The sequence below is a fragment of the Ostrea edulis genome, chromosome 9 (assembly GCF_947568905.1).
Source record: "Ostrea edulis chromosome 9, xbOstEdul1.1, whole genome shotgun sequence".
In the NCBI taxonomy this organism is placed as follows: Eukaryota; Metazoa; Mollusca; class Bivalvia; order Ostreida; family Ostreidae; genus Ostrea; species Ostrea edulis.
Window position 1 is genome coordinate 31,179,465 of NC_079172.1, and position 15,600 is coordinate 31,195,064.

Here is a 15,600-nt window from a genome sequence, read left to right on the forward strand (position 1 = left end):
AATCATTTATTATAGGATGGCAGACTCTCATGAAATGAAGTCCATGGAAATGAAGAAGGACGGTTGTGATCCGAGAATGGCGTCTAGGTGTTTGATGCATTTCTCTACCTATCTCCTGAAGGGTAAAATGTCCGATCTGGCAGATCGTTGCAGGTCAGTCTTTAATAAAACTTGTGTTTGGAATGCACTGTTTAAGGAAGAATAACACACCAGAGAAATCCGATATGAATGTTGTGGAGGATGTGTGCAATAGTATTTTGAAATTGAAAAATTTCAAATTTACATTATTTAGTTAAAAGTTGCAGTCTTAGTAGAAAGTAATCTGTAAAAAAAAAAAAAATTGCACTCCCTGCTAGACTTGATCACATGATCTACAGATCAGCAGACGACATGTTAACCATTTTTCAAAAGGAAGTCTGCCATATTATAACAATGTGTTATTCCTCCTTAATTCCTTAACAACAAATGAACTGTAGTTTGAGAATTATTTTTCTAACATAATCTGGAAGTTTTTACTCATTTAATTCAATTACATGGACAACTTGATGTACCTCCAAAAATTATATAATGAAAAGCATTTAAACTATCAACCAAATCATAGATCTAACAATTTTGAATCATTCAGTATTTCAAAGGACACACATTTTATTTCCTGTGTGTAAAATACTCTATTAGATACACAATTTTTAAATTGATAAAAAGAGATCGAGAGAGAGTATTTAAAAAAAATTCTAGGGAATTGGTAAATACAACAATACATACAGTACTTGTTACAATGAAATATTGCAGAGAGATGACAAATTTTTTTTTATAATTCATGCATGGTTTTGTATGAATTATACAGAGAAATTTTTCTTTGGGAACACACTTATGACCAAGTACTGTATGTTTATTTACAGAGATTTGGTAAATGCCACACCATGTGTATGGAACAATGTCAAAAAATGCGACCACACAACACAGTACCTTGCAATGAAGACCATGAAGCAGGTGGTACATTATGCACATGAAATGTGTATGTACATCCTTCCCAAGATGATAAGGATGGATCAATTGCCAGATTCGAAGAAAATGGACATCGGAAGATTGTTGATGTCACAAGATATGTCCGAGTCCAAGAGAGAAGAGATAGGTGAAATAATGCACAACTTGAACGTGAAAGAGGACACCATGATGGAAGAAATGGAAGGAGAAATGGAAAAAATGGAGAAAGAAAAGAAGGAAATGATGCACAAAATGGAAATGGTATTCCAGTCCATTGATCATGTGTCTGAGGTGAGAGAGAGGGTCAAGGCCTTCATGGCTGAGGGGAGAGAGATGAGCGATAACCTGGAGGGAATCATGAAACTGCTCAGTGTAGCCCCGGAGGATGGAATGTGTGTAGATCCAGCCAAATACAAGGAGGCCGGCCGCTGTGACCCAGCTATGGCCATGGAGTGCATGATGAGTGTCGATAGAGAACTTCTGAACCCCATGTCAACCAGGGACCGACTATGTGTGTAAGTTGTTGCATATTTATGATGCATCAGAGAGATTTTACAGCATAATTTTGATCCGTTTCATACGGTCCTTTTTTTTCATACACAAGAACCTTTGCATGTATATGCATTGACATGAAAGACTTGCCAGACAAGATATTTTTGATCAATTTTATATAGTACATGTTTTTTTTTTCATACACAAAAATCTTTGCATGCATGTATACGAGTTGAAGTGAAAGTCTTGCTGGATAAAATTTGTAAAGTACATTTTTTGTGTAGACAAGAACCTTTACATATAGATACAAGTTGGCGTGAAATTCTTGCTAGATAAAATTCATATGGTACAATTTTTTTATGTACACAAGAACCTTTACATGTGTACAAGTTGAAGTGAAAGTTTAACCAGATAAAATTCGTATTGTACATCTCTTCGTACACAAGAACCTTTACATGTATACGAATTGACTTGAAATTCTTGCCAGATAAAATTTGTGTAGTACGTTTTTTTCATACACAAGAACCGTTACATGTTGACGAGAAAGTCGTGCCTTACAGTATGACTAGATGTCTTCTATTCACAGGAAACATAACATAGCCACTCGCTGTTATGCCACTATGTCGGTAGGCTGCAATTACATAACGAGCACCATGCTGAATGTGTCAATGAATCTGATGATGTACAAAGTGGGAGACAAGTGTGACTTACGAGTTGCCTCTCCGTGTCAGAGGAAGATGGACAAGCAATGTGAAGTGAAGGAAGCAGAGGAATGTTTAGAAGGACTTCACAAAGTAGTGGTGGCTGCAAAAGATTTCTTACCATCATCTGCCAATCAGATGTGCATGTATGTAGTTCTTATCATAAAAATCCTAAACACTGGGTAGACAATTTTTAAAAAGTTGCAAATGGTGAAACTGTAATGAAAAAATGACAAGATTGGTTTGAAAACAAGATGTACAAAACTTTTAAAATTATTAAATTTGTCACTACTTTAATTAGAAAGAAACATGTATGTATTTATGAACATTGCTTCAGGGTTGCTGCAATGTCCAAAAAATGTTTGATGGAAAAATTAGCTCACTGTGACACTAAGACAAGTTATGGTTTCCACGACGCTTTGAGACCGGTTGTGAAGACCCTGGACTACGTCTGCAACACAATGCCAGCCCTGGGCTGCGTCACATCTTTCCTGTGGAAGACAGCATCCTCCGTCCTTCTCTCTGCCGATCTGTCCAAGGTGGGATCAGTTCTTCAGACCATGAAGTTCTACAAGGACCAAAACATGACGATGCCTGACTCTGTTAGTAACCAGCTGCTGAAGGAAATGGAAGACAAGATGAATGGTTCAAGAAGTGAAGCGATGACCATGTACGCTGGGTGGTTGGGGAGAATGGTGGGTAAAGCTCCGGAATGTATGAAGGAGGAGGATCGCAAATACGGAATGGAGGATGTGCTTATGAGCGTGTCGACTCTGATCAAGCTCACCATGATGGAGTCAGGGCTGGTTCACCCAGAAAAGAATTTCGTGGAACATGTTGAAATGCTGGTCAGCATGGAGGACGAGGATAGCGTGTTGAGGATGGCTATTGGTGCCATCAACAGAACTCTGATGGAGCACAGAATGAAGCTGAATCACTCTCTGCTGATAAGGACTGCTGTGAAAGAAATTGTTCAGATGGCTGATAGTACCAAAATGTTGCAGTTCTTCTATGCCAAAATGACTAAACGCATGTTGATGAAGACCATGGAGAAGATGGGGATGGAAATGAAGGTCGATAAGGAAGCTGAGAAAGAAATGGAGATGGAAATGCAGAGATGGATGGTGGCGGAAGTGGCCGATAAACTTCGAGAGATGATGCCCAACATGACAAAGATGATGACGTCATCTGACTACACCATGACTTACTTGTCAAAGTCCATGGGGATAATGGAGATGAAGAAATGGGCTTCCTGCTCAGAACTAGGGGAGACGGCTAAATGCCTGGAGATGTATGGTCACCTGATCCCAGCAGAGTCTCGAGCTACTGTTAATGTCACCATGAATGCTCTGTTTGCAGTTGTCAAAGAAGTTTGTGAACGTAAGTAATCATATCATAGGATACCTGAGAATTTAGACATAACAATTGAATTTGCTGTCTTTACGTGGGATTTTCTATTAATTATTTCATCAAACAATAAAGTAAATGTGTCGTCAATATATGAAATGCACTATAAAAAGACATTTTTGATGGATTTCAATTTTTAGGTAAAGTTTTTCCAGCAAATTTTTAATTAAAGATTTGTGAGTAATGCAAAAATAAGGGTTCTTTGATAGGAAAATTTTGTGGTAAATATGGGTTTTTAGCAATATTAGAATTTTAGAAAATTCTGTATCAATTTTTTTGGGGGGTATCGTATGTCCTTAATTTCTAATCTGAAACTAAAACATACTGGAAGTAAATATAAGATAAACCAATTTTTTTGTAAATTAGATATTTATGGATTATCATTGACTGTAACTTTAATTAACAGCTACCAAGTGCTTCCAGTGTAACGGACTGTCAAATAATGAGGAATGTAACAAGCAAGGAATCGTGACCTGCCAACCGGGCCAGGGCTGTACCACCACGATCATGGCGGGAAAGATCTACAAAGGATGTGCTTATCCTGGCAATGACTACAGGGACGAGAACATGAACTACATGACTTGTTACGGAAGCTGGTGTAACCAGCCCATGATGGCCACACACAAAGGTATTGCTCAAAAAGAATAGAAAATCTTTGCGATGGTTGTCTGATATATCAGAAGGAGGAACGTCTTTGATTGGTTTTCTGATTTCCTGTTGATTTTCTTTTACAGAGAAAAACCCAATGTGTCAACCATATGCAGCCATTCAATGTGGCATGGACCTCGTGCCCAGCCTTGTTCTAAACAGAGTGCCCAACTTGAGGTAATTAGTTTCAGGAGTCAATTCTTCATTCCAGGAAATATTTACATTTCCCATCTTTTTGCCTTTTATAACGTTAAGAAATTGTAATGATAGGTATTTCCGGATCAGCACACTGCATTTAAATTTTTAATTTTTTTTTTAGAGTATTGATTTTATGATAAAATTGGTATGCTATTTTTAACATATACAGGTTTGGATTTCTAGAAAAAATGCCAAACTCAAGTTTGTGTTTTCTATTATTTGAGAAGTCAAAATTTGAGTAAAATCTCAGTCCAAGATTTGACTTTAGTTTTTTGGGGGTTTTTTTCTTCAAAAAATCTAGGCCTGAGGTTTGATTCTTGCATGTAAGTTCAATTATTTTACACACATAAGAAAGTAAAATGAAGCCTATAACATTTTGACTTGCCAGGGATGTTTACAAAGCGTCGTGGTGTATGGATGCTCACACATCTCATTGCGTGTATCGACATAACCAAGCCGTGAGTCAGCTGGGACAGATAATAAAACGCACAGCTCTAGAGGGCGCCTGTGCTGGAGATGTTTCTCAGTACGAATGCGGACTTCGCAATGTGATGGCACTGGCTGCAACCATCAACAAACCAGTGGTCTCCAGAGCTGCCCTGTGCTAGTAAGTAACGAAAACACGGGGGGGAAAATCAGTAAATCTGAAGAAGAAGAAATTTGACATTGGTCTTGGTTGTTTAGTTTATTGTCATCTGGCCACAAATTTCGGAATTGTATTAGAAAGCTGTGGATGCTTATGTCACAGGATGATAATATGTTTAAAGTAAAAAGGTTAACTTGAAAGAGGAATTTACCACGACTTGGTTCGATGTTTAATATCTCTTTCACATCTTTATTTTGTTCACAGTGATCTGAATGCAACATTGAGCCTGATTAGAACAGCGCAGGCTCAGAATAAATGTTCTGAGTATGACTCCATAGCTGTGTATGAGGGGATGAACACGATAATGCAGACGATCGGCTACGACTACTGCCCAGGGCTGATGATCAGAGATAACTCGTCCTGTGCGATGATGAATAAGATGATGGAAGGCGAGGACAGGGAGGCCAAGTGTGAAGTAGAAGACATTGACGAGTGTATGGAGGAACACGAGCTCTTACACATGCTGGCCATGATGTCAGACATGGAGAAGATGAAAGCTGCCAAGGAAGCACGGGCAAGGGACTTTGATCAAGTGTGCATGTAAGTCATATAGGAATATGACACTGGATGCTGCGTTGTGTTGTATTGGGGGGAACAGTGCATTGTTTTTATTCTTTGTTGTGTATACAGTAAAAACTGCTTAATCCGACACCTGTGTAATCTGTTTCACTGGGCATTCTGACCCTTATTTCATATTTTTGGTTTTACACTGTATACTCCAACATACTGTATTCCAACTATAAAGTAGTTTCTAAGCGCATATCAGATTGTATAAATACACAGATTTATCTGGTATATTTCATAGCAAAAACAAAAGGATGCCTAATGTGTAGTCATACATCTGATAATCACCATCTGTTCCTTCTTTTGTAGAGAGTTGTATTTGACATCACAATGCATAACGTCTAAGGTCAAAGGTTGCAGTATGACCGTACAGCTGGATGTGGCAGCCAACATGACCCAGAAACTGGCGTTCTTCATCAAGCGTTGTCCGGTCTCAAACATGATGCATGAGATGTGCAGTCCACTGCCCATGCCGGACCCAGTCTGCGATATTCAAAAGGTTACTGCGACCTGTTTTGGCAGATTTAACTCTAGGAGTGATGAACTGTGCAGGTGAGTAAACTAAGTGGATTTTATAATCTTTTGATGTTGCTTAGATTGCACTATAGTTTTTCTGGACATCAAATATTTTGATGACAAATATCTTGGGTAGTTAAAATTTGGTGTCTTGAATATTGTTATCTTATGCACCATGGATGTGTTGAAGTAAATTGGAAGTCCCAACTACATTTTTCTTTGGTATTTTAACCTCAATATCTCAAAAACTACAGATATCTCAAAGTTTTTTCTCGGCCCTATCGAGTTCCAGATAACGAGTTTTGACTGTATATCTTTTGATCTAAGGAATCCCATAGTGCTGCCTTTTATTTACAGGCATTTTGGTGTTTTATTGACCTGCTAGAATGCTTTAAATGGATACCTCTATAAAATAATAGAATTGTACGTGTTTCTTTTTTACAGGGTTGACATGACTGACTTTACGAGCACTTTGACATGCATTACCAACAATACATCTGGATGTTCTGCTGTTCAAGCTGTTCCTGTGTTTGACAAAGTCTTCAACATCATCGCCAGAATGACCACGGAATGTTCTGGTCTCACGAAAGTCCTCAAAGACGACCAGGTAACAGGGGAATGGAACAGGTCATTTTATTACACAAAAAGGGAATGGTAATATTGCTATAGTTGGTGATCCGAACATTTTTTTACTGGCGATTTTTATCTGATGCCTCTTCAAATTTAGATTATGTAAGACATTGATTTTCTGTATTGATTCTTAGCAACTACTCATTTGAATATAATCAGTGAATAAGTGATCTGGACATTTTTTTGAGCAAAGGGAAACTAGCAACAAAAATTAATTAGGCCTGATTATAAGTATTGTGCTATTAATTGAAAATCAATATCGCAGAATTTAACATTTTGGAAATAACTATCGTCTCGTTTGTTATATGCCCCGCCCCCCCCCCCCCCCCCCCCCCCCCCCCCCCCTCCTTAATGTTGATTTAATGATCACAACCCAAGTTTTACTGGTCACAGATAATGAATCTAAAGATAGTTATTCCCATTAAAATGCAATTCATGCATTTTATTTGATGTTTACGCCTTATTTCGTTAAATTTTTACCTTTTTGTTATATGAAATATGGCATGCAATATGTATAGGTTTGATGTTACGTTTCTTGCAGGTATTATGATGTCACAATGGAAAGCTTTCCGTCTCATTAATGCTTGTTTAATAGCTGCAAACATCAGTGCATTAACCAATCAAAATGCAGATTACAAAACAGTTGAATTAGAATTGTAAAATTGATATTTTAGATGCTGTACAAGATGACAGAGGAAATGATTGCCAAGATGATAATGGAGTACAATGTGATGATGACGATGGAGAATGAGAAGAAGCCAATGTCAGGTGTTCTGAACACGATGCTGACAGCCAAGTACGCACAGAAGACCCATAATATGACACCCGAGGTGGTGTTTGCTTCAATGTCGCCTGTCCTACAGAACGTGACTCTGTTGATGGAGGGTGCCGTACAGTAAGTGAAGAGGATAAAACAAAATCCGAGTTTGATGTGTAGACTCAAGTTACAAAGAAAGATGTTTCGTTATCTTGTAGTCTCTGTTTCAATTCCGATGAACTTCCAACTCGATTTTGGTACATACACAGAATCAAGATTTTTAATTCTTCATTTAAAGAGAATGCGAAACATTTAGGGACTATGTAACAACAGTGTTCTGCTGTCAAAATAGTTTCATAGATTTGTCAATACTCATGTGTAAAATGAATAATTTCAGGCTTTCCTTGTTTGGAGATGACACAAAGGGTGTAGCTGTGTGTATGCTTGACTACTCGGCCGGCTTCCGGAGAGCCCTGATGTACCCCGACTGGTTCAGTGTGGTTTTCTGTGAAACCATCACTGAACTCCAATCCTGTTTGTCTCACCAAAAACTGTCCCCAGTGGCTCAGAGCAATGTCTTGTACATCCTTAACGACATGGCTGGCGACATGAACTTGGTCTGCGAGAATTACATGGAACAGGTGATGTGGAAGGGCTGGATGCTAATGAATCTGACTCAGAGAGTGTCCAGCATGCCAATCCACGATAAACTGGATGAGCTGTACAAAAACATGATGAACGGAACCCAGGACAAAATGAACCTGACCGCTAAGGATGTGGCCAGTATGCTTGATGCCAGTGTTGTGTCTGTTGTAGATCCCATGCTTCATGGTAAGAAAATAGCTTGAATGTACAGTAAAACACACTTATAATGAACACACTTAAAACGAATTCACATTTATTATGAAGTGATATTCATTCCCATTTGAGAGGAAAATGACAATAATTTTATTTATTATATCTAAGTTTGGTTATAATGAATTACTTTTTGCTTACCTTGGAGGTTTGCTATAACCATGTTTTACTGTATAATGAAGTTTGTTTATAACGTACTGTTTTTCACTGGCCCTGGAGGTTCGCTATAGCCATGTTTTGTGTATAGAGATAACTGGTCCTGCAGGGAATTGTTTTACACAAGTTATAGATACTTCAGTAGGGTAACTCAGCTTATATTTTCCAGTAAATGATTCGTGTGATGTGTACAAGATTGCCGATATGATATCAGAATTCTCTGTTCATCTTGTGGGACCCTTCACTCCTAAGTCTCAGTATCCAGTGCTGTGCGAGTAAGTTCTACTAATACTTTTACTGTAGTTAGATAATGTCGGAAATACATATTTGTGGAATATCTGTATATTATGAATCGTATGTACTACCAATCATAATCAAGCTTACTTATAAGTTCACAAAAAAGCAACTAATAATTGCTGTAACTGAAGATCTAGATATTTTAATTTTTGTCATCAACAATACATGGTTTTACATTTGGTAAGTATGCATATCAAATATGAAGAAAATAGTTCTTTTGCTAATTTTTTTCTCATTTTGTCTAGTATGTTGAACAACTCTGTGAAGGCACAACTTGAACCTTTGATAAGCAAATGTTCCCCAGCTCATCAAATGTTGTACAAATCTGTGATGGGATCCATCATCAACAAAACGAATCCCATCTGTCACCAGCCAGCAATGAATCGAGCAGTATTTCAACCTTTGTGTAAGGTGGATGAAGCATTTGGATGTTACATGACAGTTTTCCCGTACCTCAGTGGCAAGGCTGTTCCTCGAGACAAACTCTGCGGGTTTGTGGTTAATTAGGAGATTATTTAAGTTCAGGTTCTGTGTGCACTGTATTTTACAAATACACAATTCAATGGAAGGAAAAAATCTTTTGTATTTAATTGATAAAGAATGAAATTGCACTTGGGCGTTTGAAAACTGGGGGGGTCAAGTCAATTTTTAGTATAGCATATGATAATCGTATAACTGTATATTTCAGAGCATACCACTATACCACAGTCTGTGTAGACAAACACACAGCAACCTGTACGACTGACCAGAAGGCGAGTCTGAATTATGTCGAGAACTACGTCCGGAGTGTGATAGGAGACACGTGTCCATTCGTCCAGGCTCTGAGGCAGTGTTACAGAAGCGACAGTAGATACACCTGTAGTGTCCAGGGAGCCAGAGAATGCATCGCGTTGCTCGGAGACTACAGCGAAGGCATTACTAAACAAACGTGCAGGTAATGGAAAAACTCCACAAGATCAATTTTTTAATTGAGAATTGGCGTTGACTTCATTGGTTCATGGTACTAAGGTTGCGTGGTGTTTTGATTTGTGAATGGTTGCTGTCATGTTGGATTTGTTTAAAGTAAAGTTGGACCTGCTAAAAAGCCTAAGAAAGAATGTGCAGAAGAAAATGCACCTCATTCTTTATATTATGAATAATCTAGACATGTTAGAGTTTTCTATACAGATATAGATATATTGTTTTCTATACAGATGTAGATATATTAGATATAACTATACAGATATAGATATATTGTTTTCTATATAGATATATTGTTTTCTATACGGATGTAGATATATTAGATATAACTATACAGATATAGATATATTAGATTTAACAAACTTCGGATTTAAGAAATTGTTTTCTGCTGTCCCTAGAGGTTTGTTATAACCCTGTTTTATTGTCGTATGAGATGGACTTCATTTATGGGGGGGAAAGCTTTACTAATGACTTTGTTATATTGCAGCAAACTACCTCAGCTGATGCAGTGTATCGGTAGTGCAACAGCGGGTTGCTCTATGTCGGATACGCTTGATGCAATGTCATACATTGAAGTGGTGATGTCGGCCTACAAACTTCTCCCAGTCTGTTACAGCTATAACATGTCGTCCTTGTTGTACCAGTCCTGTCAAGCTCCCCTCACCTGTTCGCTGGAGAAAGCCGGAAATTGTTACGCTCCACTGCTTACAAAAACATCATGCACGTAAGTAAAACTGGGTGTGTCTTTAAATTGTGATATACCTTTGTATGTAGTTAGGGAGTCCATTTTGTAGTGAGTCCATTTTGCTTGCAATTTTACAGTTCATTTTTTGATTATTTAAGGTTGAGGATTTCATTTGAAAATAATATAGCTAACTTGACAACGAAAATTTAATTTTGGGTTTTGTATCTGGCATTCAAAAGTTTGTTCAGTGTAGAATTACTAAAAACCAGTTCTGTTGAAATTAGTAAGCCATGTTGATAGGTTTATGTAGGTTAGTAAGGCGTTGATAGATTTATGTATGTTGGTATTAAAGCAATGTGGATAGATTTATGTATGTTGGTATTAAAGCAATGTGGATATATTTATGTATGTCAATAAGGTGTTGATAGATTTATATATGTTTCTGTTTGATTTGAAGTGTACAGGAAGCCAGTAGCATCAGAAGTTGTGCCTCCAGTCATCTCCGCGGTTGTAACCTCATCCAGCTGCAGATCTTCGACTCCCAGCTGTGGTTCGGCAGAGAGAACATGCCGTCCTGTAGCGCCTTCACTATGGACACCTCCATCATCCCGTCGTCTCTGTCAGTAGAAGCTCAGGGCCTCAGCCAGTGTGGCACAGCGTTTATGAAGAACATAACCACCGCTCTACAGACCAGTGCCAACTCCCTCGAGAGAATCTGCATGAGTATGAAGATGATATACAGCGAATGTTTGATGAAGAACCAAACGGAGGATGGCATCAAGTTTTTGACCGCTATGTACGGAAATTCTTTCGCTATTTCTGTGGAGTTAACTGACCGGGTCTGTAAGGAGGTGTATGAAGGAAAGATGCCCAAGGAAGAGAAATCAAGTAAGAAATACAAAGATCTTGTCTGTTTGATTGTAGCTGTTCCTTTGATTTTATGAAATCCTAAACATGACGTTTTTTTTTTTTATATCTGTTGTGTGCTGTCTCTAGGTGACAGGACTACTTGTGACACCAAGATCGCCGCTCAGTGTTTGTCTGCCGTGTCGGTGCCAATTTTATTCTCGGCCAGTCTGAACAGAGAGGACAAGCGGTCTTTCTGTAGGTAAGGACACACTCATAGAGTACAGCTGTTTACTGTGTACACAAAGCCCGCAGAATGTGGCTGTTATTACGTGCTTTAAAAAGGACACTAGTACAAACACAAAAATGGTGTGTGCATGCATTGATATATATTTTTTGGCCTTAATTTGGTTGTAATATATACAATATAATATTCCTTATAAAAAAAGAAATAAAGAATTTGTAAATTTTCTATTATGTTCAAAGTTTAAATGATTATTACCCCTCCCTATATAACTCTACACAAATTGTTCCTTCTCTTTTGGACTGAATTTATTTTATTTTCAAACGTGAATTTAATTTTGAAAAAAAAAAATTGTAGCAAGTGTCGACAAAGTGAGCAATTACGAAATTTTCATAGATGGCAGTAGGATCATCATTCTCATGACTAGCAAACTTCATGAAGTTTAATGGCAAGAAGTGTCGAAGATCATGTCCTCATGTATTTTCAAAAATGAAATTTATTTCTTAAATCATTAGTATGATATATTTTTTGTAGTGGCGAAACTTTCCAGGCCTGTGTGTCCGTCGTAAGGGCAACTTTAGATGGATGTAGTATGGAGGAAACCGAGCAGCTGAGAAGCTTCCACACATTCCTGGAAAGTATAAAAGAGTTTTCGGGCGTGTGCGAGGACCACTTTGCCAGCTGTTCTCCGATGGATGCCATGACATGCAGCATGGAAGCAGAAGAGAAAATGAAGATGATGATGGAAAGAAACACAACTGCTGTTAGAGATGAAAATCCTTACTGCAGGTACTGTCGTTTTAATTCTTCCAACAATAATTTTCACCAGTAAGTATTTGTAGTAAATATCTGACAGAAAGATGCTTAAAGAAGGTGAAAAGCACACACTTTGGGACTCCATCAACAGACTGCCAGTTAAATATCTCAATCCACATGTATGAACAGACAGCTAATAAATCTTTAAAAGCCGTGTCTGATTTTATTTTTGCCATGATAACTTAGTTTCATATGAAGAACTACTGGTACCGTTTTATTCCTTATGTTATGCGCATTGTGCATGTAGAGAGTGTGGGTTTTGGAGTGATCTTTATTTTTTTCTTCTAAGTTTTTTTTTTTCTTCTAAGTTTCCAAAAAAAAAATTTTGTTTCTTCCAGTCATTTCAAATCCACTATGGATTGTGTAAGATCAAATGTGTTTGGCTGCTCTAAAGAAGTAAAGATGGAAGTTCAAAGGAGTACTGAGGAAGGATTCTGCCTATACAGCGATGTTCTCAAATCCTGCGAAATCATGAAAATGAAAGAACCAAAGATGGAGCTTCCCAAGTGTATGAAGGAGAAGCATATGGCTCCCGTCTGTAACATAACAACAGCATATTCCTGTCTGAAATATCTGTACTGGGAACTCGAAAGTCCGTCTGTAGATTGCAACGCCATGCATGAGTAAGTGTGCCATATCGTCTATTCAGTTTACTTTCAGTCACTGCCTCAGTGGCATTCAAATTATACACAAGGGAAAGTTTCCCGAAATTTTTCAGTGAGTGTATATTTGTGTCTTATTCTTTCTTCAGGACATACACACATGCCATGCAGTGTTATATTGAGAACGTCGGAAACTGTACGTCAGGACAAGTGATGATTACGAACCACATGATGTCCCTGATACACGGAACTGTTGAAAAGTTATGTCCCACGATACCTGGTCATTCTTGCCAGGAACCGGCGAGATGTGAAGCAGACCAGGCTGCATACTGCGTGGAGAGTCTTGGTCATTTGATGTCAAGCAGTGGAAATATGGAGAATGGTCATATGTGCATGTAAGTTTTACATTGATTGTACACATGTAAGTATTACATCATTGATTGTACACATGTAAGTTTTACATCATTGATTGTACACATGTAAGTATTACATCATTGATTGTACACATGTAAGTTTTACATCATTGATTGTACACATGTAAGTATTACATCATTGATTGTACACATGTAAGTATTACATCATTGATTGTACACAAGTAAGTTTGTCGTTGATTGTACACATGTAAGTATTGCATCATTGATTGTACACATGTAAGTTTGACATCATTGATTGTACACATATAAGTATTACATCATCGATTGTACACATGTAAGTTTGACGTTGATTGTACACATGTAAGTATTACATCATTGATTGTACACAAGTAAGTTTGACGTTGATTGTACACATGTAAGTATTACATCATTGATTGTACACATGTAAGTTTGACGTTGATTGTACACATGTAAGTATTACATCATTGATTGTACACATGCAAGTTTTACATCATTGATTGTACACATGTAAGTTTGACGTTGATTGTACACATTTAAGTTTTACGTTGATTGTACACATGTAAGTTTTACGTTGATTGTACACATTTAAGTTTTATGTTGATCGTACACATGTAAATTGAGAGAATTTGTTGCCACCTCTGACATTGTAATATTGTTTTTATACAAAGATATTTTTGGAGACAATGAATTTATTTTCTATCCTCTATTAAATGATAGAGCTGTGGAGATGACTGAAGCCTGTGTTTATGACAAGACACACCACTGCTCCATGTTTGGTAAAGGAGCTGTAAATTACGCAATGACAGAGATGAAAAACAAGGCCACTGAAACACGGAAGCTGTCCTGTACAGACTCACTAGACCTCTGCATGATGAAGTTCTACTATTCTTCTCTGGGAGTACTACAGGGAGAAATTATGATGACCAAGTTGTCTAAGATGCGAGATCATGTTACTTCTCAGGTATTATTGATAGAAAACTGTGTAGTAGAATATAGGATTTCTGTGTCAAAGTTCAGTGCCCAGTGGGAGTCTCAAATTTAGCGCAAGGAACAGAAAAATGTAACTTTCATGTTTCATAGCATAAAGTTGTGGTCAATCACTGAAGAAAAGTCTTGAATGTTCCATTATATACTTGTATGTGATTTGTTTTGTATTTTAATTGTTTAATCAGTTATTGTACTTCTACTTAACAGATGATGTTGGACATGACTCTGGGTAAAGACCCGATGATGAGTATGAGGCAGTGGAACATGTCCATGGACAATGTGTCCTCCGCCATTGTAGACAGTATGTCGAAGGAGATGCAGAAATCCATGGAAAAGACGATGATGGACAATATGACCAGCGCAGAAAAGATGATTGCATACGACATGCACATCTTGGATGTGATGACACGCGGACTGAAGAGTCACGAAGACAAGTATCTCAAGGTCAAATCTATGCAGTGTACTGGGTTCCGTGAGGCCTTCTCTTGTGTTGTGAATAACCTTCAAACGACCTCAGGACTCCGTAGCGATGTGGCCGGACTTATCGCAGGGGTGGGATCGCATCTGTATGTTGTGGTTAGCAACATGTGTGAGAAAGAACGCTCCTGTGACTTAGGGAAGGGTGAGTTCAATTCTTTTAAAAATACTATACAGGATCAACATTTCCAAGTGTAGCATCTATGGAGTAAAGAGAACAAAATTATGAATTTCTTTCCCCTGTCTCTTTAGTCATCACAGGGTCATTGCGAAACCTCATAAAATGTGCAGTCTTCAAAAAATTTAAATAACTTGGCACACCAAGAATGCAGATCGTGCAGTAGTCATGATTAGCTTGGAAATATGCCAAAATTATGATGAATTTCAGCCTGTGTATGGGGGTTTCAGACTGATGTGAGGGATGTGCCCACATTTGTGGATGGGAATAATTATCAATCACTTCTGTTTCAGAACCAGACACCTGCCAGTTTCTCCCAGCAGCTACATTAATCATGCAACAGGCTGGATCATACGCAAACATGAAATCTTTCTGCGAGTAAGTTTTGATCTGATCAGTACATTAAGTAACGTGAAATCTTTCTAGGAGTAAGTTTTGATTTGATCAGTACATTAAGTAAACATGAAATCTTTCTGGGAGTAAGTTTTGATCTGATCAATACATTAAGTAAACGTGAAATCTTTCTAGGAGTAAGTTTTGATTTGATCAGTACATTAAG

General features: G+C 37.8%; 1 protein-coding gene across 1 annotated transcript in view; it reads left to right on the top strand.

Annotated features, from left to right (window-relative positions):
* The window catches only part of LOC125660324 (uncharacterized), an 82,083-nt gene that overhangs the window by 54,127 nt on the left and 12,356 nt on the right, over positions 1 to 15,600 (top strand). Inside the window, exons 59-82 of the mRNA XM_056150215.1 lie at positions 16 to 153; positions 900 to 1,499; positions 2,063 to 2,323; positions 2,515 to 3,557; positions 3,991 to 4,212; positions 4,319 to 4,409; positions 4,819 to 5,037; positions 5,281 to 5,616; positions 5,950 to 6,192; positions 6,601 to 6,763; positions 7,461 to 7,681; positions 7,941 to 8,374; positions 8,724 to 8,829; positions 9,097 to 9,342; positions 9,540 to 9,785; positions 10,299 to 10,535; positions 10,954 to 11,384; positions 11,493 to 11,604; positions 12,121 to 12,375; positions 12,741 to 13,025; positions 13,154 to 13,399; positions 14,117 to 14,360; positions 14,594 to 15,008; positions 15,335 to 15,419. Of these exons, the coding sequence (XP_056006190.1) occupies positions 16 to 153; positions 900 to 1,499; positions 2,063 to 2,323; positions 2,515 to 3,557; positions 3,991 to 4,212; positions 4,319 to 4,409; positions 4,819 to 5,037; positions 5,281 to 5,616; positions 5,950 to 6,192; positions 6,601 to 6,763; positions 7,461 to 7,681; positions 7,941 to 8,374; positions 8,724 to 8,829; positions 9,097 to 9,342; positions 9,540 to 9,785; positions 10,299 to 10,535; positions 10,954 to 11,384; positions 11,493 to 11,604; positions 12,121 to 12,375; positions 12,741 to 13,025; positions 13,154 to 13,399; positions 14,117 to 14,360; positions 14,594 to 15,008; positions 15,335 to 15,419 (6,879 nt within the window). The remainder of the gene's footprint in view (positions 1 to 15; positions 154 to 899; positions 1,500 to 2,062; positions 2,324 to 2,514; positions 3,558 to 3,990; positions 4,213 to 4,318; positions 4,410 to 4,818; positions 5,038 to 5,280; positions 5,617 to 5,949; positions 6,193 to 6,600; positions 6,764 to 7,460; positions 7,682 to 7,940; positions 8,375 to 8,723; positions 8,830 to 9,096; positions 9,343 to 9,539; positions 9,786 to 10,298; positions 10,536 to 10,953; positions 11,385 to 11,492; positions 11,605 to 12,120; positions 12,376 to 12,740; positions 13,026 to 13,153; positions 13,400 to 14,116; positions 14,361 to 14,593; positions 15,009 to 15,334; positions 15,420 to 15,600) is intronic.